Source organism: Bacillus rossius, chromosome 13, assembly GCF_032445375.1.
Source record: "Bacillus rossius redtenbacheri isolate Brsri chromosome 13, Brsri_v3, whole genome shotgun sequence".
In the NCBI taxonomy this organism is placed as follows: domain Eukaryota; kingdom Metazoa; phylum Arthropoda; class Insecta; order Phasmatodea; family Bacillidae; genus Bacillus; species Bacillus rossius.
Window position 1 is genome coordinate 29,913,407 of NC_086340.1, and position 27,106 is coordinate 29,940,512.

Genomic DNA, 27,106 nt, shown 5'->3' on the forward strand with positions numbered 1-27,106 from the left:
GCTAATGTGCATCAGTGACGTTAAAAATAGTGTATTTGTATTTATCATTGGTTATGTAAGTGTACAAAATATAACAGACGTGCATTTTTTTTTTTGTGTGTTAAGATTTCTACAGAGTAATTTTTGTGTGTGCAGGCAAAAAAAACAAAAAAAAAAAACAAGAAAACAAGATTCAGACCGACATCTTCAATAAACGTGTCATAAGAGACACAATTCAGGAATTTTGCTGTTACAAAAGTTGTCCCCACAGTGTGCAAACTGATTCCTGTATTAAAGGAAAAGATAGGTTGGCAGTGGAGCCCTTCATTGTTCAAAATATTACTCCAAAGTATGGGCTTCGTCTGGAAATGGTGCAAAGACAGGCAGCCTTTGTTGAGCGAACGAGCTGATATAGTGGCATGGCGCTCCAAGTACCTCACACAAATTAGACAGTGCAGGTCTGCAGGTAAGGATGAGTTGTGGGTGGATACCAATCTCACATTCCAGAAATGCTGGCAATGCAAAAAGGATGTAACGGGAGTAACTAAAGGAAATGCAACCAAAAGGCTAATATTGGTTCATATTGGTTCAAGATGTGAATTTCTCCGAGGGGGATTATTGATGTACAAGTCAGGTACGACAGTCTGAGATCATCACGGGGAAATGAATGCTAATAATTTTGAAAAATGGCTGTCCGAACGTGTTCTACCAAACTTGCTGCCATCTTCTGCTGTAGACATGGATAATGTGCCACATTACTCCAAACAAGACGATAAGCCTCCTTTGAAGTACAGTACAAAAAATGAAATGATTACATGGCTAAAACACAGACGTGTAGTATGATGCAAAAATGCTGAAATGTCTGTTGATGGAATTAGTAGAAAAACACAAACCAAAGAAGAAAATATTTCAGGTTGATTGACTTTTAAAAAAAGCAGGACATAATGTAATTTGACTCCCACCAAACATGTGAGAGTTCAACGCTACTCAATTAGCATGGGCGAAGAAAAAGAGGTGCATACAGAGGGAGAGTTTTTCTGGCAAGCACTTCAGATGCACACACTGGATGCTGATTGACTTAGAAGATGAATACTGGAAGAGGGTCTCCATCATAGGCATGGCTATGGACTAGTTCTTAATAAATTTAAATGACGATAGTGACAATGACAAATTCCTTTCATCAACAAGTAACAGTGTAACGGACAACAGTGAAGAAAATAGTGATACTGACAGTATTTATTCTTTGACTTGTCTATATCTGGTAACATTTTAATGTCTCCGTATCGCCTCATTTCATACGACTGAGAGATGCCATTTTGTCACTCTTGGTTTACATGAGCTGTGAATCAAATCAAATGCCTTCACTGTGGTGAGTTTCCAAAACTGTAGTCAAATTTTCTTTACAATCACTTCAAGTTGCAATTCTTAATGTCTATTTACATTGTCTTCAAAATTAACAACATGCCATCATTCCTCTTTTTAAGTTTTCACAGATATACAATTAATGCTGCGCTTTCATTACTGCGATGCATATTTTTAGAACTCCTAATATATAGCTGGGCCGGGCCGAGTTCGGTGCGCGCTCCCCCGCCGCCGCTTCATTCCGCCGATCCGTGCCGAGCAGTGTTAGTTGTTGGAACTATGGCATGCATGTTGCTACTTTCGAGGTCCCTACAGTAACTTTGAAGTTTCCCCTGCCCTGTGGGCCCGTCACCTTGTGTAAAATTAATCGTGTATTACTTTGTATATAATGTTTTTAGTTAGTAGTACTTTTTTTATTATTTATTTACTTTTGAACTGTATTCATTTTTCAATGTGTTGTGGATGATAGCTTGGACATACGCTTCTGTCTATCACACTTGTTTTTCTTTCTCATTTTCATTCTATATTTATGTCGTTTGTGTTGTTTTTTTTTATTTGTATAGTACCATCCTATTTCAGCTACTGCTAAATAAAATTAATTAATTAATTAACTATGTATACATTTAATAAAAATCCTGCCGTCCTGCAGCTGACTAGGCAAGCAGCACCCAACACACAAATCACTCACCTTCTCTCCTATCTCAGTCTGGTCGCCAGCAGGCAGCATTTCCAAGTCTGGCTTCAAGGCGCACGCTTCAACCACTCGGGAATACAGCGTCTGGTCCAGGGGTCTGCCAAACGTGATGTTGTCTCTCAGCGAGGCGTTCTGAATCCACGCCTGCTGTTGCACGTACGCTACAGAGCCCTGAGTGGGAAAATAAAACACATGCATGCCATATCTCTATTTCGGAAATAAAAACCCATACCTTATCTCCTTGACAAAAATTAATAAATACGTTAAGGCAAGAAGAAAAAGATTAAGGTTAATTGAAAATAACTAGGAATGGGCTGGTTGAATCCTCGAACTCTTGAATACATAAGAATCTGTTGTGTTTGAAAGATTTCAGTTTTGAGGAAAAAGTTTAAAGAAAAATATTGGGAAACACTGATAACATAGAAGTGTACTACATTTGTTTGTGTTTTCCATATTTTCTATCCTATTTCCATTCTTATATACATACATATACATATACATTATATATATATATATATACACACACACACACACACACACACATACACAGCAGAACCCCGATTTTGCGAACACGGATTTAACGAAAACAGCGATTTAACGTAAAGGTTTTCAGGAACCGTCAAAAAGTACCAATTTATTAAAATAATAATACAGATTTCAAAAAAATGAAAGTAAATTGTAACAGAACCTTATTAAAAAATACACTCTGTGGTGTCAGTAATACAATAGAGGTACTATATATTAATATGTGCCTTTGCATCATCTGTCCAAACACGAAAAAATAAAAAAAAATTGTTCAAATTGCTTAAAAACTCCTGGCGCTGTAACTGAATTGCGTAGATGCATGCCATTGCACGTGCCTGGATAGATAGACTGTCCGCGACACATGATGTCATGAAGGGTTTCTTTGTCCGCATCCCCCTCCCCAGTGGCGTAGCCAGGATTTGTGTATGGGGGGTGTTAAGAAGAGTGCCCCCCCCCCCCCCCCCCCCCCGTAGTAAAGCAGGGGGTCCGGGGGTCCTCCCCCGGGAAAATTTGGATTTTAAGGTGTATAATAGTGCTATTTTAGCAGTTTTCGGTACTTAAATTTAAATATTGTAATGGTAAAATTTTTATTAATTTTAATATGAAATTTGTTTGAGTGATGAATAAGAAATTAATTAAAGATTTGGAGCTAAGGGGGGGGGTTCGAACTCCTAAAACCCCCCCCTGGCTACACCCATGCCCCTCCCCCTTCCTTATCATTGGCTTGACTCACCACGTTATCTTCCAAACACGCCCGCATAGTAACAGTGTTAGCCAATAATCACACGTTTCCAAATATTCCCTTTCCCATCCTCCAGGTTTTTTCAACTTGTGACCACGTCCCACCAATACGCCATTATCATTATTCTCAGTAAGAGCTTTGTGCGCGGTGTTTATTTTTTGGAATACATTTTTTATAAGTGCTGTTCGGACTTCGATTTTATGCTTTTCTTCTTGGATTTTGACTACAAATTGCGATTGGAATTGACTACACTGCCTGTTGACGACCTGATTAGCTTTTTTATTGGTACAGTAGAATCCCATCACTCACGGTTTCCGGAAAAACGGACTTATAACTGGAATGGTCGACCATGTCTACGATATGGAAACGTAGGGACGCGATTATGAGTGCGGAGGTCATTGAAAATCGGTAAATCGGATTTAACGAAACATCGATTTAGAGTAAACATTTTCGGTAACCATAGCACTTCGTTAAATCTGGGTTCTAATACACACACATATGTATATATGTGTATATATATATATATATATATATATATATATATATAAAATTATGTAATTATGTCAATAAAATCACAATAAATTTGGATATATGAAACTATTTTGTGAAACATACTTAAAAAGGTTTAACCGTTTCAACACCATAATTAACATTATTTTTTTTATCACATCATCTTATTTTCACCATTGAGAACTAGATTCGAGATACTCTCAATGATTTAAACTTGAGATTCAGAATCGAAAAAGTTGCGTTTTGAGCCCTTATTAAAAATTACAATACGAACATCTTAATCACAGAACCTGAGACAGACAAGAGAAGAAAGTCAAATGAGTTATAAAATCTTGTGCATCTAATGCTATGAATAAATATGTTTAACCAATATTCTAACAAGAACTCAGTTTCTGTAACAAACCATCTTAAAACAGTATTATGTAAAATATATATTCTAGGTATTTTTCAGAAAACACAGTCATTAGGTTGTACGATATGCAATATTTGCAGAAATGTGGAGGAAAACATAACTAAGTTACTTTGGCTATACTTGAACATGAATGATCCAGCTCACAATGATTTATTTCAAAAATTTCCACTATATCCCACAATGTTCCACATGTCTTTTTATGTCCCAAAATGTCACCATGTCCTACCATGTACCTCTATGACCTACCATGTCCCACAATGTCCTACTATGTCTAACCATGTCCCACAATGGTTTACCATGTACCAAGTCCTACCATGTCCTACCATTTTCACATCAAGCCTTATTATTATGTTTCACCATGTACAATAATTGTTAATTTATTTTGTACAGAAAAATTTTTGTTGTAATTTTTTGATATCTTACATGATTCAATAGCTTCCAGTGAGCAGAGGAATACTGTTTATTCTGATATAAATGTTAGTTACTATGGCCAACTCTTTGTCAAATTGAATAAGGAGGGTTCTAATAATATTTGAAAATATGTACTTTTATACAATATTATTAGTATTTTTTTCATATCTAAAGCAGTTATCGAGAGGTATTGTTTTCTTCCATGAGTAAGGGAAGTGTTCTTCTTGCTGTTATTTAGAGCTGTATATTTATTTGTACAGTAGAAAGTTTATCTGTTCTCCCTGGGCAGCACGCAGCAGACGAGTGGGGGCGAGAGTGGCGAGAGTGGCGAGAGCGGGCGAGCACAGCACCTTGGTGTTGACCCGGCCAGTCAGCTTGTCCATCTCCCCCAGCAAGGCAGACACGAGCGAGCTCTTGCCCGACCCGACGGTCCCCACCACGGCCACCAGCGAGCCCTGGCTCACCGCCAGGCTGATGTTCCTCAGGACGGGCGGCTCCTCCTTGCCCCACGCGAACGAGCCGTTCTCCACCACTATCGGCTGCTCTGCGACCACACACCACAAACACTAACAGGATCTGACAGTAATTCATTGATCTTGCATTTGCAAGGACATGGGTTCATATCCCAACGGCAATCCTGATTTAAATGTTCATTCTTTCTCCCAAACCCCAACGAAACATTTCAGAAGTGATGTTCACTTCAGGACCTGCTACAATAAGCCAGTCCTAGGTGGTAATACCACGAGCGATTTCTTGGCCCGTTCAGACGACTAGCAAAAGAAGACCTACGGGAGGAGAGACGGTGGAGATGTTTTCCCCCGTCCAACCCACTCCACCACAAAAACCCCATTAAACTAAAACAAAACTAGAGATGGGCCAATCAAGTACTCAAATACCATCAAATCCTTAGTATTTTAAGGATTCAGTATTTGAGGAAAAAAACAGAAGAAGAATAATGGAGTAAATAAAGTAAATTAAAAAATTCAACACTGATAACCTCTTAAGTATACCAGGTCAATTTTTTTTTCTTCATACCTATCTGATATTGTACGTAATTTAAGATGTTATTTAATTATGTTATTTAGGATCCTTGGATTCACGTGGTATATTCGAGGTACTCTTTGGGAATCGAATTCAAGATTCAGATTCGAGAACATTGGTATTAGGCCCATCACTAAAAAAAAAATTTAGAGTACACAAACAAGCGAAATACATTAAAGCTTTGACAAAGAATTTTAAAGATGTTGGAAATGCATTAAAAGAGCATTTTTAAGTGGTATTATTTTTCAAAATTTTTACCATTCCTTTTAACTGGGAGGTATATTCCATGCCACCCAAAATCATCCTGACATTCATCCCTCCCAAAATTCAGTGCTGTGTTCACCCCCGGCATAAGACAGCAGGACATGAGTGATTCACTGGGTTTTTGCAGTCAGAATGACATATGCAAAATCTAATTCACATCAATGTACAAAAAGGTCATTAACACAATTTGGGGTCACTGAAAATACATTCTATGAAATAAAAAAAACAATAATGTAAAAAAATGTGCAATAATTAGTCAATGGAAACAAAATCTTACAAAATTTTCTATTTAAATAAAATTCAAATATTTTATTAGAGTGTGGAAACATACATTGTAGCCTGTCAAGGCCACTGTTTATTGCTTCTTAGATTTTTACCTTAGTTACATTTGGCTGAAGTTGGTATCTCTTTTTCAGCTTTCGTTATGTATGTTTATATTCAATTTATCTCAGTTTGTTTTTACTGTTTAATGTTTACAATTTTCTTTATAAATTTTTGTCATGTTAATTCTCTTAACATTTCTAGGTTTTAATTTACTTTATTTAGTTTATTTAAACATTTTTAAATGGCTTGTTTTCAATCGTGACCGCGGGGGGTGCGGACTAACACATGTGACATCACGAGGACTCAGCAGCGCCATGTGCGAGTGGCGGTAGATAGGAGTGAGCTCACTGGCTTGGTGGTGGCCGGACGCGTTTTCGCCGAGTGCTGAGCGAAATGCCTGCCGCCTGCAACAACTTCGACCTTGACCAAATGGGGCTTACATGTTGTGTATCGCAACTGTGTGTGCCGTCTGGCGTAGTGCATTTAAGAAGCATTTTTGATTAAATGCTTTTCATTTACAGTAACTGCAATTACTACATCATGTTTTGGAAAACTGTAACGGTCATAGTGAATGACGTACTTTAAGCCCATGGGCGATTGATAACTGAATGTTCTACAACTTTGTGTTTAACTGTTACGAGCGAAAAACAAGTTTGCCAAGTTATGTTTGCACAGTTGAAGTTAAAACTTTTACGAGTGCTTATATCTGCATTGAGGGCAAGAACCTGCGTTTTACTGTTGGGTTTACGCACAGTACGTTTACGTATCTTCCGTTAAGATAGCTCCAGAATGAAACTTTGAATGGCAGCCAGGAACTTGGAATAGCAAATGGCAGCCAGTAACATCTTTAAAGATATTTGCTTGTAAATGGAAATGTGTTCTACGCATATTCAGCTCAGTAGGAGAACTGACCCATTTGAATCTGAACAGCAATGTGTTGTATTCGCTTATTGGTTGCTACCCCACACACACACACACACACACACATTTACTAATATGTGTTGACGTTGACCGGGGCTTCGCCCCATAAGCCTGGTTGGACTAAACTCCCTTCTTTGACCTTCATCCGTTCCTTCTCGGCATGGAATTACCGAAGTACGTAGTCATGTGTCTTCAAACAGAGCTCCACGAACTACCGGAAGACGGCGTTTCCGTGTAACCAAACGTTGAAGTATAATAAATAAAAATCTGTACTGAGTTCACCGTGTTATTTACTGACCACGTGCCAGCCCTCCCAGGTATCAGGCGTGTGGGTCGCCTTTAGGAGCCCACTGGAGTGTGCAACCATCTTCGTCATGTGTAAGTGTGCCCGACGCTGAGAGCGGGCCAGGTCTGTGTGATAATTGGAGGCTAGGAGGGACCGAATCTCGTTCCCCACACGGGCAATGTCGTGCCCCGAGACGAGTCTCTGCCGGGCTCATGTGCCCGTATCATACGGTGGCGCCCAAATTCACGACTGTTGACGATCCATGCCCTCTGGCATGACAGTGTTTAGTAACCATATATGTGTCAGTTTATGGCGCTTATATTTAAAGTCTTTATTGAACGTTTTACATATTTTTATATTGATGCCTCCCCCCTTCCCTGCTCTATGATTTGGAATTTTTAAAAGCTAGTGCACAGTAATGGGTAGCTAAGAAATAGTATGTATGTGTGTGTGTGTATATATATATATCTTTGCTATTCAGCTATGTTAATCAGAGGCCTTTATATTATAATTTTTTATTATTCAAGGAAATATTTATAATTTGCTAGTCACCTTAATTTTCATGTGCATGTTTAGTATGGTAAAGTCACAAGTCTCCAGGCACCTGCCATATTTTGTAATTGTTTACAGATTAAATCACATAAAAAAAAATTTTTTTAAGTGAGAGGTTAGAAGAGTTTGTATTAAGAAATAGAGAGGGGGCCTGACAAAATAATTTTCCCCCAGGCTCGATGGCCCTGCATAACACCAACCCCTGACTAGGCAGGGCCCTTAAGGAGAAATGGATAGGAAGACATTTCAGTAAAGAGAGCTGTATGACAACGGCACTTACTCTCTGTGGATTCATGAGCGACACTCTGCGAATCCAGATCTTCTGTGTTGATGAATGCATTCATCCTTTTCACAGACACACCTGCCTGAAAATATAGTCAACAAGTCAACACATGTTAACATTCTGTAAATGTTTCACAAGTTTAATAACTGTCTGCCAACAGGCAATTGTTTCAAGGTTACCTTCAATTTCTTCACAACATATTCAACAAGATTATTTGACTTTATTTTGAACAATCAAAAATTAAATCCACAGTTCATTAGAACATTACAGCCTGAAAGAATTAACAGTTTTCTTTTTGTCTTACTGACATTAAAATGGAGCAGCCACCTTTCCCAATGGCCAAAAAATCTGGCTTTGACTCCTCGATAAAGTAAACCTGAATTGCAGTGGTAAAAAAATTTAAATTGGAAAATGTCAAACAGAAAAAAATTAAAAATGGCCTGAGCAGCAAATACTTAAAATGGTAATGTCATCAAAAAAGATGACATTAAATTCTGTCTTTTAAGTACTAAAATATTTTAGAAAAAATGCATTTTGTTGGTGACTACTACCATCAGTAAAAAGACCAACAAGACCATACTTAGAACTCCAAAATAATTAACTGAAGTAATATTTCTACAACAATGAAGCGAACAAAAAAGTAAAAACATACACAAAATCATATAAATATTTTAAATTCCAAGATTTATACCAAAGCAATTTAAAAAAATCCCTTTTGGCACAGCCTACAGGCATATGTAGATTTCAAAATACCTATTTCTTCTGGAAACATTTTGAAAACTTCTACAAACTTCTGGAAACTATTAAAGAACTTACATTGTCTAATATTGCAAAATATTGATGAAACATTATCTCATATTCCAGCAAATTTTTAAAATTTTTTCAACTTAATGCATCCAGCATTGAATAGTTTAAAATGCATTTCATATATTATTCCTACTAGGGTAGTTATGAATTTTTTTACCTTTAAACACTATTTTTTATCCTTGCACTAATATTTAGACAAATAAATGCTTTGGACCAAGATTTAAATAATATTAAGAGGGTTCAAAATATATTCAAACAAATTTAATAGTACGGAAGTAATGATCTTTTTATTTATTATTTTAACCTCTGTATTTTACGGTAATTGTTTGTTTCATCAAAAATTGTTTCATACCAAAGTTTTAGAAAATTATTAGAAGATTTACAATTAATAATTATATAATTTACTGGTAACTTAATAAGGGAGTTAGGTTTGTTCCAATCCTTCAACCCCTGTTTATTTCACCCTTAGCAGAAATGGTTGCTTGTATCAAAAATTGTTTCAGACAAAAGTTTTAGATAATATTTATAAGGTTTACAAAAATTTCAAACAAATTTGATAGTGTACTTACTAAGAAAGCTATTGTTTTTGTCTTTCAACATCTGTTATTTTCCACCCCTTGCAGTAATGGTTGGTTGAATAAAAAATATTATTTTAAATGAAAGTTGTAGATAATATTTTAAGGTTTTAGAATAAAACAGAATGGATTTAATAGTGCATAAATATATAGATTTTATGAATTTTTTATTCTACACTTGTTTATTTCAACCCCTTTCAGCAATTGTTCATCTTATTGAAAATTGTTTCAGACAAAGTTTTTGATAAAAATTATAACATTTACAAACACTTTTAACTAATTCTATGGTGTACCTACAAACAGAGTTATGATTTTTTTGTCCTCAAACCCTTATTTTATCAACCTCTTGTAGTTATGGTTGGTCGTATCAAAAATGTTTTTAGACAAAAGTTTACGGTATTACTCCTATGAGTTATAATGCATTCAGTTATAGCAATTTTTTCTGTTTATTTCAATAAAATCTTCCCTTTTTCCACCCCTTTAGTCAGATATTGCCCATTAAAAAACTCAACCAAGATTTTTCATGTTTATATTTCATGTATCAGTTTAAAGTGATTTGTGAAAAATTACTGTAGTTATCAGATCCACAAATATATATATATATATATATATATATATATACACACACTTTTGAGTTGAAGATTGTTTTGGGGTCTATGGACCATAAAATAAAAAATTATATAAAAATTTTCTGGAAGTCGCACCATGGTAACGGCTACAATAGGTAGTATTTCTTCAAAATCCACCAGAAAAAATAGCAAATAATGAAAAACGTACAGAAATAGGCTGAAGAAAAGTTAAGAAATGATGTTGCAAAACATAGTGAAAAAAATATTACAAAAAGTAAGAAATACTACTGTTATATTGAAAAGTTATTAGAAGCTTTCAAAATATTTATTGTACAATTATTTACAATAACACTTCTCTAGATAAACTACCAATTACTGTGGAACAATGAACTTAAGTATGTTGTTAGAACAATTGTTTTCTAATTTTACTATCATTCTCTCTTCCACTTTCTAAAAAGTACTGTAACTGCATAGTTCTTAATTTCTTCAGTTACAACTAATGTATAAAGTTTTAATAATACAATATCAATTTATAAAAGAAGGTTTAAATTAATAGTTTTTTTTTTCAGGCTATATAATCACCATATTTAACATTGTTCCATTAACAAAAAGGTAGCACAAATATAAAACTTATTTTATCATAACATTTTACTTTCTAGGAATACAAAATCAACATTACAGCTAGAGTCAAATAAAATAAAACACTTTATAGGAAAAAATATATACTTGTTTACAAATAATATCATAACTACAAGAGCAGTCATAGAAAGATATGCCCCTGCCCATGCTTAAGTGTTGACGAGCACCTAATTAGACACCAGAAAAACAGCCTCTGTGAGTACCAAGAAAAAAAAGTGTTTTAGGTATACTTTTTAGTGTTTATCTTTACTGGCTATTGTGTGTATACTGTTATAGATATTGTAACCAGTAACCATTTTTTTTACAGAGATGTCTGGATCTCTAACTAAACACATATTTACAAATATTCCACCATGACTGTTGATTACTATCCATTAATTATGAAAACAAACCAAAACAAAAAAATTATGCTGAAAACCTTAGACACAAGTTATCAAACCAAACATTCAAATGAAACAGGACAGAATAAATTGCACATATATTAAAAAACATTATTTCCTAATGTTAAACGAACATTTATTAATAATTATATTTTTTTTGTAGGATAACTTAAGGGATGGCCTAAGAAATTTGTCAGCACAATCAAAATGACATCTGCGATCTTACCTGTATAAAATTCGATATTAACATGGGCAGCATCGACAGGGGAAATTTCAGAACATTGAATAAAGTCAAAGAGACGAACGCTGTTTCTGCATCAAGCACGTTCCCCTCGTCCAAAAGAACGAACGTGGCGAACGATACAAGTGACACCTGGTGACAGAGTTGAGACAGAAATCATGTTCACCGGCATCCCATTAGTGCATCGTTAGGACCATGCATTTTTCATGAAAAAAAGAATTGCTAGGGCCATGTATTTTTCGTAAAAAAAAATCTGAACTCTCATTAGAAAACAATAAGATACGCCAGCACCAGCGGTTTATTCCTTGTAATTGGGGGCCCGTCTGCAAGAGAACCTACTGTCTTAATTTTGGACGGGCCATTTACATTCGGCAATGAACAGCCGTAATTCGTATGTCGGCAACAAACATGTACCTGAAAGAAACTCAACCAATCATGAAACACAGGTGATGCTATGGTGTTTTAACACTCAGCTAGTATCAAAATCCATTTGCGAAAAATGCATGGCTCTACGCATTGTATTAGAAGGATAAGTCACCTCTACACAGTAGAAACACCTCTACCTCCGAAGACCATGCAATCAGGCAAAGCAGAGAGTTTTTTTTTTTCCTTCCAACCGCATCTTACCTCGATGAGATTGACTGTGACCACAGGCATCAGCACAAAGGCAAAACGCAAGATATTGAACAAGGAGAGGGACACGAACGCTGTCTGGGCATCCAGGATGTTGTTCTCGTCCACGGCCACGAACACGGTGAACGTCACGGCGCACACCTGGAGGCGCGGCAGCGGAATCATTCAGGAAAAACCGTCACAGCCGTGCGCCTCGCTGCAGTTTGAAGCCGGGCGCACAATTAAAAAAGTAACAGTAACAAGATCTGACCGGCATGTTTACGAACCTGCTGATTCACACTGGCGCACAGGCTGGTCGTGTGCACGGGAGGGAAATGAACATATTTTATTTCTGCTGTGGAAGCATGTCACAACAGCTAATGAGAGTATTTTAGAATGCAATTTTGGCGTAACTAGAGGACTGTTTATAATTACCAAAAATAATGTGGCAAGAAATTGTTGAGACATTACAACGCTCAGGTGTATGTAATTTCTGCTTTAAAAGTTAATTACTGATATTACTTGTAATAAGTCACTAGCAATAAATAAAGCAGTAAATAAAAAAAACTAAATGTTTCGTAGGTAGGATAGTGAACTACAAAATTTTACGTAACCAAAATTAATTTACATGTTAAATTCACAAATTGCTGGTCAGATGATGTGGGATAGTTATTTAGTAGTTAACATAGTTATTTACTAACACTACCAACAGATGTTGGATACATCGCAAAATTTCTATGGCTGAAACTAATAGTAATAAATTCAATCTTGTGCACTCTCTTATGTTTTTTAATTGGGAAACCAGCTATATGCTGTAATCACAATGGCGCAACAGCGGCAATGCGAATAATTCCAACCAATCATGTTCACAATCTGCACGACAAAAATGGCAACACAACAAACTTCACGACTAAAAATATTTTGTATTTCCATTGCATCGTTGGCGTAACTGAATTGCGTGTCAGAATATTGTTTTTGAAAATTCGTTAAACTGGTGCATTAGTAATTCTATTATTATTATATATTTAAGGTTTTGTTTACTAAATTTATCTGTGAAATCTCTGAAATTGTTTACCCCAGAGGATTTTATAATTGAATGTTAAATTTGAATTTAAAAAATTTCTCTCAAAAAAATAAATTAAAATACCTGCAACCATTGATAGCTGTCATATGTTTGGTGTGTTTGTAACAGAAAGAAATATTTTATATGCAATTGTTTATTTTTGGTTGTCGTTCTGGTAAAAACTGTATTTTCATAATACTGCAAAGATGTTGTGCTTTTGTGATTCCAGCATCATAGTGAGTAAAATTCTTCTGGCACTGAAATTCTTTTATTTACATTTAAAGCAAAGATATACCCAACACATCTCCAGGAATCAGAATCAGGCTATTCTCACTGAATTACCTAAGAACTATACTTAAGATACTATTTTTTTAGTTTAACATAACCACGACTTAAAAATCAAATTATTTTTCTTGCTTCAGTAATCCATCAGCAACTGAAGGGGAGAGAGAAATTAATTAATTAAATTTAAAATTTTACCTATCAATAAAAAAAATATATTGCATAATGTCTACAACAATACAGAGCAATAAATGATCATTTTTGTTTCCCTTTTCATAGTTTTCTGAATATCATAATGTATTTATATATTTAAACTTGTATTTATGTATAATATATACTCGTAAAAACCACCGAAAAAAATTAAATTAGATTCCAACAATTCAAGCTATACATTTACAAAATGAATTTGGAATCTTAATAAATCAATATTCCAAATGGCATATTTCTAAATTGGCTGCTCAAATTTGGATCTCCTTTTAAATAAATGGGCACATACCTATTGATAACTGTTTCTAACACAAGGTACGTACACATTAACCATCCATTACCTATTCTTTACTTCATAATTATTTACACATGGCTAGACGGTATGTGCACTGAAGACACTGTCTTAGGAAATAGTTTTGAAATTAATTTTACCACTTTGAAAATATTAATTTCATTTTATTTACCTGTTTAAAGTTCAGTAAGCATCTTCTACTCCAATTTTCCTATATTTTAAGGCTATACTTAAATGTAATGTTTGTTCCTTAGTCAAGGGCATAATGCACAAAATTAATGCATAAAAACACTTTTTTTGTTGTTAACCAAAAATCTCTTTAATAAATAATTTTATCAAGGTACTGAACAATTATTTACAAATATTTAATTTCTAGAGGCTTTTACTGTAATTATTGAATTAGTTTGGTATCGGTTACCTGATATGTAGCCCTGTGCGAATATTTTAATTTTCGAATATCAAAACGAATAGTTTATTATTCGTATTTGATTCAATTTCGAGTACTAACACTTCGAAAAAAAATAATATTCAGTCATTTACAAATAAGACTGTGCATGATCTCAAAAGCGTGGAAACATTTCGGGATCACAGAATATTTTCTCGTCATCGGGCGGAAAATTTTCACATGTTTTACGTAATGTTTTAGGGTTATTGTGTGTAAATATTGTCAGTAGGTTGGCGGGTCTGTATTGGCAAGCTGTGTGTTGTTGTTGTTGTTGTTGTTGTTGTTGTTGTTGTTGTTGTTGTTGTTGTTGTTGTTGTTGTTGTTGTTGTTGTTGTTGTTGTGAAGGTGAACTGGCGGGAATATGGACAATGAGTTGAAGGAATAATGGCAATAGTGCAGTAATGTATTCAGGTAATTAATTGTGTATTAATGTATTGGTGAGGTGAAATAAAACATTGGCGACGAGGGAAACGGATGTACGCGATTCCGGGATGGAACTATTTGAGGAATGGGAAATTTTGATTGAGGTTATGGACATTGATAACCCCTAATGGCTTTGTTTAGTTCGTTTGGCGAGTTCGTTCGGGGAAAAGATACGTGGAAGACATATGTTGAACGTCTACAGTATTATTTTGTGGCGAACAGAGTTAAGGAGAAAGAGGAACAAAAGGCAATTTTCTTTACTGTTTGTGGCACGGAGCTATATCACCTGGTAACATCACTGGTAGCGCCTAAAGCAACCAGTGAAGTGACACTTTCTGAGGTTTTCGGGCTGTTATCCAATCATTTTGAGCCCACTCCAAGTGAAATAGTGGAAACATATAAATTTCACAAGCGGGATCAGCTTGAAGGAGAATCTGTGGCAGAGTATGTGGCAGAACTGCGGCGGCTCTCTATGCATTGCAATTTCACAGATCTTGACAGAATGCTACGGGATCGCATAGTCTGTGGGGTAAGGGATAGAGCAGTGCAGCATACCATGCTTGCTAAGGCCAAATTGACGTATAAAGAGGCAGTGGACTTGGCTACAGCAGCAGAAACAGCAAGTCGGAATGTGCACGATTTGCGCGGAACAACGAATGACTTAGTTGGAGCATTGTCAGAGTTGCGAACACACAAGCATGCACCAAACCCTAGACACATATCCAAAAACCCAAAAGCCTTTAACAGCAGGAATGCACCGGACAGCAGTTCCACCAGGTGGGGGACGGGAAATAAGCTAGTGACAGAGCAGTCACAATCATGCTGGCGATGCAATGGCTGGCATAATCCACAAGGTTGCAGACATCAGAGTTCAGTTTGCCATTTCTGTTCCAAACGAGGTCATCTAGAGCGGGCATGCATAACAAAAAGGACTCAAACCTCTAGCAGGGGTGTGGTCAAGGGGATGAAAGATGGTAAGGGTAGTGCGAATTACAGCATGAAGGAGGATAATGATTCTTCAGAGCATGAGGCGGCAACATACAGCTTGTATAACATGGGTACAGGAGCATCAAATTGTCGACCACCAATCCACATGGAAGTATGGTTAGATGACAGGTGGTTGAACATGGAAGTTGACACAGGTGCAGGTCACACTATAATTAGCAATGACAAATTCAAGCTGTTGTGGCCAGAGGAACCAGTGTTGCAAGATGCAAACTTGGTGCTCCACACATGGTCCCAACAAAAACTGAAGGTGCTGGGATCATTAGAAGTAAATGTAAGAACTAAATCGGCATCAGCAAGGTTACGGTTCTTAGTGGCTGATGGGAAGGGTCCAAGTCTGTTGGGTCGTAGTTGGATGGAGCCCTTAGGGATAACCATTGAAGGAGTATATAGCTTGCAGATGGTGAGCATAGAGGTACCGTCAGACGCCAAACCAGTGTTTCCCAAAAGCCGGTCAGTAGCTTTTGCCTTGGCAGAGAGTGTGGGGAAGGAAATTGACCGGTTAGTTGAATTTGGGGTTTACGAACCAGTTGCTTATTCACAGTGGGCAACACCCTTAGTACCAGTTCGCAAGGCTGATGGATCAGTACGAATATGTGGGGACTATAAGTGTACTGTCAACGTGGTTTGTAAGAAAAATATTTACCCACTACCCACCATTACTCAGGCATTTTCCAATTTAGCAGGTGGGAAAGTGTTCACCAAGTTGGACTTAGCGGAAGCATATTTGCAGGTAGCAGTGGATGAGAATACTGCAGAACTCTTAACAGTAAATACAATGAAAGGGTTATTTAAGGTAAAACGATTACCTTTCGGAGTTTGTAATGCGCCAGCTATTTTTCAGCGTTTAATGTCAACCTTACTGTCAGGTATTCCTGGTGTTGTAGTCTTGTTGGACGATATATCAGTTACAGGACTAAATGCAGAACAGCACTGGCAACGGGTGAAGCAGGTGCTACAACGAATTGAAGAAGCCGGGTTGCGGCTAAAGCAACCCAAGTGTGTTTTTGCGGCTACTTCAGTAACATTTTTAGGTTACAGAGTAGATAGTGATGGTATACACCCAACCGATGATAAAGTGAAGGCAATCCACAAGGCCCCAGCACCTACCACTAAGAAAGAACTACAGGCCTTTTTAGGCTTGTTGAACTTTTATGAGAGATTCCTACCTGGCAAAACAAACATATTGGAACCCTTACATCGGCTGCTGGATCACGGGAAGGTGTGGGAATGGACAGAAGGACACGACAAGGCTTTCAGGGCAGCTAAAGAATTTCTACAGTCAGAGGCAGTGCTGGTGCATTATGATGCAAGGAAACCTATCATATTAACTGCTGATGCTTCAGAATGTGGGCTGGGTGCTGTCACTGAAGATGGTTGTGAAGCACCAATAGCTTTTGGATCAAGGACCCTTCAGAAAGCTGAAAAGAATTATGCCCAGATTGATAAGGAGGCCTTGGCTATCATGTTTGGGGCTACAAAGTTCAGTCAGTATGTGACAGCACGGCCGTTCACCATTGTAACAGACCATAAGCCGCTTCTTCAGCTGTTGGACCCCCAGAAGCAGACTCCTGACATATTATCGCCAAGATTGTTACGTTGGAGCCTGGGGTTGTCTATGTATGATTACGATATCGTCCATAAACCAGGTACAGGGATAGGACATGCTGATGCTTTGAGTAGACTTCCGATAGCTGCTTCGGCCATCGACATCCCAGCGGTAGGAGATGTCCTGATGCTGGAAGCCCTTCCCAATCCCCCTATCGAGGCTACTCGGCTGGCTAGATTGACAGATGAAGATCCAGTACTCAGCAACGTGAAGGAAAATACGTTATCTGGTTGGCCTGCAGGCAAGATTACTGACGAGCTTCGCCCTTATTAGAGTCGTCAAAATGAACTTTTCCTTTACAAAGGTTAACTGCTGTGGGGAAGTCGGGTGGTTATACCTACAGTGGTACGAGGAAGCCTCATGAAAATACTGCATGCAGGCAAAGATGGGATTGTACGGTCCAAATCAGTGGCAAGAAGTTACATGTGGTGGCCTCAAATGGATCACGACATTGAACAGTGGGTGGGGCAGTGTTGTGAATGCCAGAGCTTAAGAGCAAATCCACCAAAAGTAAGGGGTGTTACTTGGCCTCCTGAAGAAAAGCCTTGGACCAGGCTGCACATAGATTTCTTCGGACCCTTTCAAGGGAAGGTGTTTTTGATACTTGTCGATGCATACTCAAAATGGCCTGAGGTGAAGTTAGTACCATCAGCATCATCTGCTGCCGTGATAATGGAGTTGAGAGGAATATTTAGTGTTCATGGCATTCCGGAGTCCATTGTCTGACAATGGTACAGCTTTTGTATCGCAAGAAATGAAGTTGCTTGCAAAACGAAATGGTATTAGACTTGTTCAAGCAACACCATTCCACCCGTCAAGCAACGGGCAAGTCGAGCGCATGGTGCAGACAGTTAAAGGGAAGTTGAAGAAACTGTGTAATGGAGATTGGCAGACAAGGCTAGCCAGGACACTTTTTACACTTCCCACAACAGCAAGTGCTGGAACACAAACCACTCCAGCATAAATGTTAATGGGAAGACTGCTACGAACTGTGTTGGATCAGATACGCCCTCAGACAGGGGTAAAGGAGACCCAGCCATTACAAGAGGCGTCCAGAGGACCAGAGTGGCGGCAGTTTCACGTCAACGATCTGCTATTCCGTAGCTATAGAGGAAACGAAAAGTGGCTGTCAGGAGTTGTGAAGTCAGCGTGTGGGAGACTAATATATGAAGTAATAGATGATGATGGAGAATCACACAGGCGACATGTGGACCAACTGGTGCACAGAAAAGAGATGACCATTCCACATCAAGGACAAGAGAGTACCAGTAAACAGAAAAAAAGCTTCAGGCACACCGGGGTGATGGGACAGGCTTTGATACAGGGCCTAGAAGGGTTAACAGGAGGACTACCAGTGCAGACAGAGAATCAAAATGACGACCAGCATTTGACAGGGGCCAACGATGATGAGAATCGTGGGATGGACAAGCAAGAGAACCAGAATGAACAGCAGCCATCGGGGCTAGACAAGGAAGAGACAAGTCAAGTTGTGAGTCCAGGATCAAGTCCGTTCCGAGGATTCACACAACCGGATCCATCAGGGGAGGTTCAATTTAGGAAGAGAACATTTCACAGACGTGTGATACAACGTCCAGCTAGATTCAAGGACTATGTATGCAAATAACTTAAAGAGGGAGGAGGTGTTGTGTACTCTTTGTGTGTAAATATTGTCAGTAGGTTGGCGGGTCTGTATTTGCAAGCTGTGTTGTTGTTGTTGTTGTTGTTGTTGTTGTTGTTGTTGTTGTTGTTGTTGTTGTTGTGAAAGTGAACTGGCGGGAATATGGACAATGAGTTGAAGGAATAATGGCAATAGTGCAGTAATGTATTCAAGTAATTAATTGTGTATTAATGTATTGGTGAGGTGAAATACAACAGTTATATAGTGGAGTTTTTTGCTAATTCTGCCACGTAAATTTTGAGAAGACTAATATACAACACGTTATCAGCTAAAGTTATTTTACAGAGAAGAGAGTTGGGCAGGTTGTTAAAAATATATTAGAACTGACAGCATACTGATAAGGATAAATACTTGCTGGTAAAAATAAAAACACTGCTGGGTGTTAAATTTGACATTTTTTAGATGAGTGGGTATAAAACCGGCATGCCAGCTCTGTGATTAGTTTAGTTCAGAAGTGAAGAGAGAAAAACTTGTATAGATCTTGTGGAAAACATCTGGTCGCATACTCACAGCAAAGACTCCTAAAGCCTAACAACCTACAGACCACGTTTATCTGGTGGATAATACACAATGAACGACCTGATGGAGGTACTCATACTCCTAGCAAAGTCACAGCTCAGGCAATTATCTTCTCTGCGTGGCCCCAAAAAAAAGGTCACACTAAGAGGGGGAGAAATCTTTGCTTCTTTTACCAAGCACACACACTAGACAGAAAAGGAGAGGAACATTCTAAGCAGCTACTGTGTCCATAAACTTTAGTTAATTCAAGACAAAAAATATAATCCATGAATGTTAATGTAAATAATTTTTTTATTTTCACATCATGACAAATTCAAGCAAACAAGTTTTAAATTTTTTTTAGACATACATCATATTGACGTCAACCAGGTCTATGCCCCAGGACCCTAGTCAGCCTCCGCACCCTTACCCCTCGCCACCGTTCCACTTCCCCCACTGGCATTCGTACCGTCACGAAACTACGTAGTCATATGTTTTAATAGCGCGCCACAAACTACCACAAGAGGGCACTGTAGCGGCAGTGCGACGTCCCCTTAAATTTACATTGTTAAACTTTTATTTTTTTTCCCAGTGAATTTGTGTTGCCACTAACGGGTGGGAGGGTTTTGGTTTTGTTCAATATGTAATTTTATTTGTTTAATATAAAGACGTTGCCGGGCGGACCTGAGCGGACCGAAACGTGAGCCAAAGTCGGCCTTTATTTTAATCAAATAAATTAATAACTGTTTGTTTAGTAATAGCAGGGCCGTGGGAGAGCGTGTCATAATTATAAAAAAGGTTTTTGTATTTGTCCTACCCAAGATTTCAAGGCACTTAATCATTAGAACGTAACGGTAATCTGGCCTAGCGGGAAGGCGCCATGATGTTCCGGGAGAGCCCAGCGCTCGGCAGTTCTCCGCCACCAACGACCGAGGTAAGACGCAGCCTCCTGCACCCCGAGGACTTCACCCTTTGTGCTCTGATACGTACATAGTTCTGCTTTATCTTTAATCAATTACCAACCACTTTCACGTTGCCTCAGTCGAGGGACTGTTTTATTAAATCTTTCTCAGCTCTTAACTCGACTCCTTTTAAACATATACTACATAATTGCTTTGTGCGGCCACGTGCGTGGGTCTCACTACCCTAAATCGATTGAGTACCTTGGGCCTTTGAACTGTATCATCTCAAAGCTGTGTATGGGAGCGAGTGTATACATTAAATACCTTAAGTATGAAACTACCGTACTTCTTTTCTTTTACAGACCACGTGACGACCTATCCACTGTGAGCAGGTGTGTGGGACGCCTTGAGAGCCCATGATTCATTAATATAGTATAAGCATGCCTGGCGCTGAGAGCGGGCCAGGTCTTGAGCGAATTACGTGTGGCAACTGAGGGACGAATCTTGCCTCACACGGGCGACGTCAGGCCTTGAGGCGGGTCTCAGCCGAGTCCACGTGCCCTTCCACTGTACATTCTTTTTAAACCCACCTTCATGAAGTTTCTTCACATATGTATACTGCAATTTCCTCACGTATTCCTTTTGGACAGTTTATTAAAATATTTTTTTTTTAGATCCTATTTTTATTACCATGAAAAATAGTTACTTATATTTTCCTTTCAATATAGTAATTGTAGCTAAATTAACCTAACCAACCTTTTTCTTTAGTATTATTTATCTAATATCCCAGATGCCACTACACTACACATTAATGTAATGTTTCTTTCAAAAAACTGATATTCGCACAGGCCTACTGATATGTTAAAGAAATGATCGGTATGGTTTTTTATTAGTATGACTCATCACTAGAGACAAGATTACATGGTGAATTGCGATAAAACTGAAATAACACCGAAAAGCATGTCAACACAACTTTTAACACTGAAATGTAAGTTAATACAGTAGAACCCCTCATATCCGACCTTCCCACAACCGACTCCTCCGGATATCCGACCTAATCTCTGTGGTTGGCGAGCCTGTTCAGACTTGAAAAAGTGACGCAAACTGTAAGGTCAGACGTGATTGTTGGTGTAGAATGTGCTCGTACTATAATCTTGTACTGTTCTATGTTTTTTAACGTAACATAACGTTTATGGGCAAAAAAAGTGGAGGGACACTTCCGCAAAATCAAGTTTGGCAAAACTGAAACAAAAATACATTACTAAATTCTTTAAATAAGGTTTGCTTACATTGTATTCATCTTATCATCTATAATTTAACAACAGTAAATGTTCGAAATGTATACAGCAACATTTTTACAAATAAAGTTGTATTACTGTACAAACTGTATAGCTGGGAAAGGCGTTTTTTTTTGCTCCTACGGATATCCGACCTTTTGGCCGTTCCGACCATGGCCCGGTCCCGTCATGGTCGGATATGTGAGGTTCTACTGTACTCCACAAAGCAGCGAAATGCAACTAATGTCATGAAAACAATCAGCATTTTTAATTAAAATATAAAAAAAAATCATAAAAATGCTATCTTTGAATATGTGTTATTCAATGAATGTAATTTATACAGCATGAAGTTTTTACAAAAATGTATCTACTAGTAGATTGGAAAAAATTTATTTTACTCTTTTTTGATCTTACAACTGTAATTAATAACTAATTTTTACTCTAAGATGGTATATTTTTCAAAGAACAAGTACTTTCAGATTTATGGTTAAGTTCCGTGTGTTTCATCTATCAGTCAAAATGACATTTTTTTTGGTTAAAAAAGTATTATAAAACATTTATGTGTCATATTTGTACAATAATATGCTATCTTTTATGAATAAACAGAATCATAAAAAAAATTCTCCTGTTTTAAAAATTAAATTGGCATGAAAATTAAATCATAAATAAAGTGTTGTCTGTGCCCATCACTAGTTGGCATCACTGAGCTGGCAGTTGGTACTGCTCACCAAGAACGGGGCGCAGGTCCAGATGAAGGACGTCCCAGCGTTGAGGTACGCCGCCTGCTTCAGGACCTTCATCTCCTTGCCGCGGATCCTCAGCACCTGCTCCTCGAACGACGGCTCCCAGGCGTACAGCTTCAGCACCTTGATGCCGCTCAGTACCTCGTTCATGAGCTTCACCCGCTCGTCCTTGTTCTTCATCTGGCGGATCTGCAGCGTCTTCGACTTGTTGGCGATGTACCCGTTCACCGGGATCAGGATTATCATCACCGCCAGGCCGGCGAGCACGGACGGACCTGCAGGGGGAAAAAATATCAGCGAGTCCTTCAGTACTCCCCAGTGATGTGTAACCATCTAACCTGGGTAACAAGCAAATTTATGTTTTCTCATGTTGATCATGTTGCAAGCAAACTCATAATATAAAACTTAGACAAAATAATATATATATATATATATATATATATATATATATATATATATATTTTTTTTTTTTAAATAATGCTGTGCAATAAACTGATATATAAAATAGTCGCCTTTCAAATACCAAAATTTCTGGATGTAAATCAAACACAAACTTTCTGCCCATGCAGCTAGAATTTTCTGCCTGAATAGCGAACGTTGCTTGCCACCATCACACACAGATTAGAAGCACGAAAAAAGGGAAAAATTTTAAACTATTAGAAACTGCTCCAATAAAACCCCAGCTTTGGATCTGATATATGACAAGGAATTTTATTCACATACAACCCATCTTGTTAAAGTTCATTAAACAGTTAATTCTATAAAGTTTCAGCACACGTTAGAGGTTATATGACATTAATAAAATATTAACCTGAAACCTCTTTAAAACTCATATTATAATACTACGGAAGACTATATGTTTTTAATTAAATGACTGAAATCAGTCTGTAAATACTTCTTACTAACAAACCTTAACATTATTCAGCTGATTCAACATTATTAATAAAAATATTATAATGTTATTAAAAAAAGTTACAAAAAAATTATATTAATGAGATTTGAACCTCACTCACCCTTTGAAGTTACAAAACACGTGCTCGTTCGCCATCCTTTTGCGAATTTAGAAGGATAATATGTATTATAATCATTGTAATGTCTGTTTTCTTAAGTACTTTATAACTAGTGATTACTTTTTACTATGATTCTCTTAGTTTATCAAAGTATATTCCAGGGTAGTTTCACTATCATAAAGTTTCATTTGGCACACCAATACGTTTGATATTATAGCGGTCAGGTCCGCTACCACCAACTTCACGCGTCAGCGCGGGCGTCGGCGCACCTCCCCCCTCCTCCTTCCCCCTCCTAGTGTGTGTTTGATTTCTCCTCGCTTCCCCTCCTGGGGTTGGCGCATGCGCGCTGTGCCACGCCGATTTAATAAAAGCTGCTGTAAGGGTGTAATTCGGTCTTGTTAGCTTAATTTACTCGTCTCGTCTGGTCTAGTCCAGTAGCTTGAGTAGCTACATTGCCTGTTGTGGCATGTAGTCTGTTAGTCTTTATATTGTAACGACGTGCGAGAGCGACCTTGAGGGAAATAATGTAAGTGTTATTCTTGTTTGCGAGTGAGGCGGTAGCCCTTGCCCTAATGTAATGTAAAATAAAAGGCTGTCTTGTTTAAATTCCCTTTCGGCCGCCACCTATAAAATTATGTTTGGATTAACTGAATTTACTTAATGAACTTAACTTGTAATTGTTCTCCCCTGAGGCGTCGACGTACGTAAAACGTACGTAAAGTACTTAAAGTAATTTTGTAACAGCATTATCTTGTTCGCGTATTTTTGCCTTTGAAATCTCATTTGATGTAACTTTTCTGTATTTGAGGCGTTTGTCTTGTGTGGACATAACGTCTCTTTTGATGGTCCGATTAGGGACCACGCACTGTTAAGCAGGTGTCACTTGCGTTTTTCTTGGCCTTGAGAGATGGCTCGTCCACCTAAACATGCGTCGTGAATTTTCCTTGTCAATTATTAATGTCACTGTTAAAAATGTTTAACTATTAATGTCATTAATGAAGTGAAACTTGTAAACTTAATTGCAAACATAGTCTGTCTTGCTCTTTTACTGTTTTCCTGTTCAGTATTATTTTGGCAATATTAAATGCAAACGTTAATCGTAATGTTTTTCCCGTAATTTAACCTGCTCCCAAACACCTTTCCACAGTCCCAGCCATGTTATGGCCCTCCCTCCTCGCCTTTAAGCCCTTTAAGCTTTCAATATGTTCCTTATTGTTTACGAAAGTGACTACATACGGGGTTAGGTTGCTACACGTGGGTCCTCCATCTTTGTGACAATTTATGTTCATTAACTTGCATTTCATTTTCACAAAATTACTCCCACCAAATGCTGTATACCGAGAGTTAAGTTATTTACACATAAAAAATTTCAACTAGTACATAGTTACATCTGCTATGCATACATAATGTTGACTTGATAAGCCACATCACTTCTGTTCAGTTAAAGATAGAAAAACGGGTGCATGGCCGCCAGGCTTGTTAGAAAAGAAACTTCACAGATAGATAGGGAGCAAATTTGTAGGGTGCACAGATATTTGAAACACATGACAAGTGTGCAAGTATACAAGCATAGAAGCAAGTGTACAGGTACACGAGTGTGTAAGAATGTGTGGAAGGATTCAACTGGGCAAGTATGCACTGTGCGAGTACACATGTGTACAAGCATGAAAATGTGCTATAATAATAACAACAATAATAATAAATATTATTATTATTATTATTATTATTATACTAACGTTCCATCAAGTGCTGCTGCAACCGCTTCCATCTGTGTTTTTGGCAAGTAATTTGATAATCCGAGCCGGATGCAACTCCTCATTCTTCCTTCCCCAACATCCTTCCTAGCTCATTTTTTAATTAATCAAATTTGCGACGACTGACGATTGATAAGTGAGCGAGCCAATTTCAAATAGTGCGTCAACTACTCAGTAACAGCCCAGTGGGGTGGAGGGAGGGGAGAGAGAGATAACACATAAGAGCCAGTTCCATGCACCCGTAAGTATTAAGTAAATGATTGTAGTTTGTTCTTTCTCCGAGTGCTATGTTACTGTTTAACAGACTTAATTAATTGTCCAAGTATTATTTTTATGTAATAACTAGCGACCTGCCCCGACTTCGCACAGGTGCAATGCTGATACTAAATATACTACAGAATGTCTAATGTAACGTTGCAAGAACCCTGCCCTCCTAGCTAAATATTTTTCTTTTAAACTATTTATTTATTTTTTATTTATTTGTAATTGTAACATGCCAACCAACAGGAGAAAGCCTTTAATGGTTGGCACACAATTAGATACATATACACTCACAATAATAAACATAAATGAAAAACACAAAACAATACAATATAATACATATAAAAACAAAACACACATAACGAAAGACAATAAAACAAAAATCAAATGTTACAATTTAGACAAAACAGAACTAAAACACATATGATCATTAGGAACTAAGGAAAATAATTAAAGTCTTTATCAAATTTATTAAAATTGGTTATTAGCCTAAAGATAATATCATTATTTCTGTTAACTGTACATAAAGTGGAAGTTAAACGACTGTTAAAAGGAGGTACTCTTAAACCGGTGTTGTCAAGTATATATTTACAGTTTAATTTGTTAGTATAACATTTTTTAATAAAAATAAAGTCAAGTAATTCTCTTCGACTTGAGAGGGATATGTTTATGCATGTAAATATTTCTTAAAAAGTCTTTCTAATGATATTTTACCATTTTTATGTATTTTAGGGTTGATATTTTTCACTTGCTGTGTGTTTTAAGAATGTCCCTGGTATTTTAACAGACATTTTCAATCATTACTATTTTTTATGTAATTATTCACAAATAAGTCACTGTACTAGAGTTTTGCCTGTTTTGGCCTACTTTTTCAGGTTTTTCTAAATAAGTTTGATTTTGTAAAGTAATTTGTATTATGATTGCTGTTTTTAATTTTCATTAATGTGTTGCATAATAATTACAGGACACGGGACTGTGTCTGGGGTGATGTGTAGAAAGAGAGAGGCATAAGAGGCCTGTAAGTGCGAGAGAGAATGAAACAGTAACTCCCCTCAGAGATAGATAAAGACGGGAAAACCCCCACTGCGTGGGAACTGAGTGATAACTGCTGTCTCACGGTGTGGGAGAGAGAACGAGAATGTAAAGTCCCTGGCTCTATGGAGAGAAAACTGTTTTCAATGTGTGTTCTGTTTTCCTATTGGCTTGTGATGTGTAGTGTGAATGAAGCGTGCGTGTGATTGGTCGGTGAGGTCATGTGACTTCTCCTCCCTGCGTGGAGGACACGGTGTCATGAGTTCACCAGTCGTCCGTCGAACGCTGCATAAGTAGGTCACGTTTGGTGGCTTCTCGCAAAGTATGTAGAAATTGTAGAAGAGAAAATTTAACGTCGGTAGCTAGAGCCATGCCGTTTAGTAATCATTTGTTTTGAAACTTTTGGATATTTTAAATTAGAAATTGCGGCTACCGACAACGGCGTTTGGCTCGTGGCGAAGTTCATTTTCGCTGGGTGCGGCCACGTTTTAGGCCG

At 37.6% G+C, this 27,106-nt stretch overlaps 1 protein-coding gene across 7 annotated transcripts in view; it reads right to left on the minus strand.

Moving 5' to 3' along the window:
• The window catches only part of LOC134538421 (multidrug resistance-associated protein 1-like), a 143,496-nt gene that overhangs the window by 59,129 nt on the left and 57,261 nt on the right, over nucleotides 1–27,106 (minus strand). For 5 of the 7 annotated variants that reach the window (XM_063379734.1, XM_063379733.1, XM_063379736.1 and 2 more), the window contains 5 exons: nucleotides 22,539–22,828; nucleotides 11,503–11,649; nucleotides 8,304–8,388; nucleotides 4,986–5,179; nucleotides 2,030–2,206 (listed from right to left, as the gene is read on the minus strand). In XM_063379734.1, the coding sequence (XP_063235804.1) occupies nucleotides 2,030–2,206; nucleotides 4,986–5,179; nucleotides 8,304–8,388; nucleotides 11,503–11,649; nucleotides 22,539–22,828 (893 nt within the window). Of the gene's footprint in view, nucleotides 1–2,029; nucleotides 2,207–4,985; nucleotides 5,180–8,303; nucleotides 8,389–11,502; nucleotides 11,650–12,144; nucleotides 12,292–22,538; nucleotides 22,829–27,106 lie in introns of all 7 variants that reach the window. The other 2 variants (XM_063379735.1, XM_063379739.1) reach the window with 1 other exon arrangement.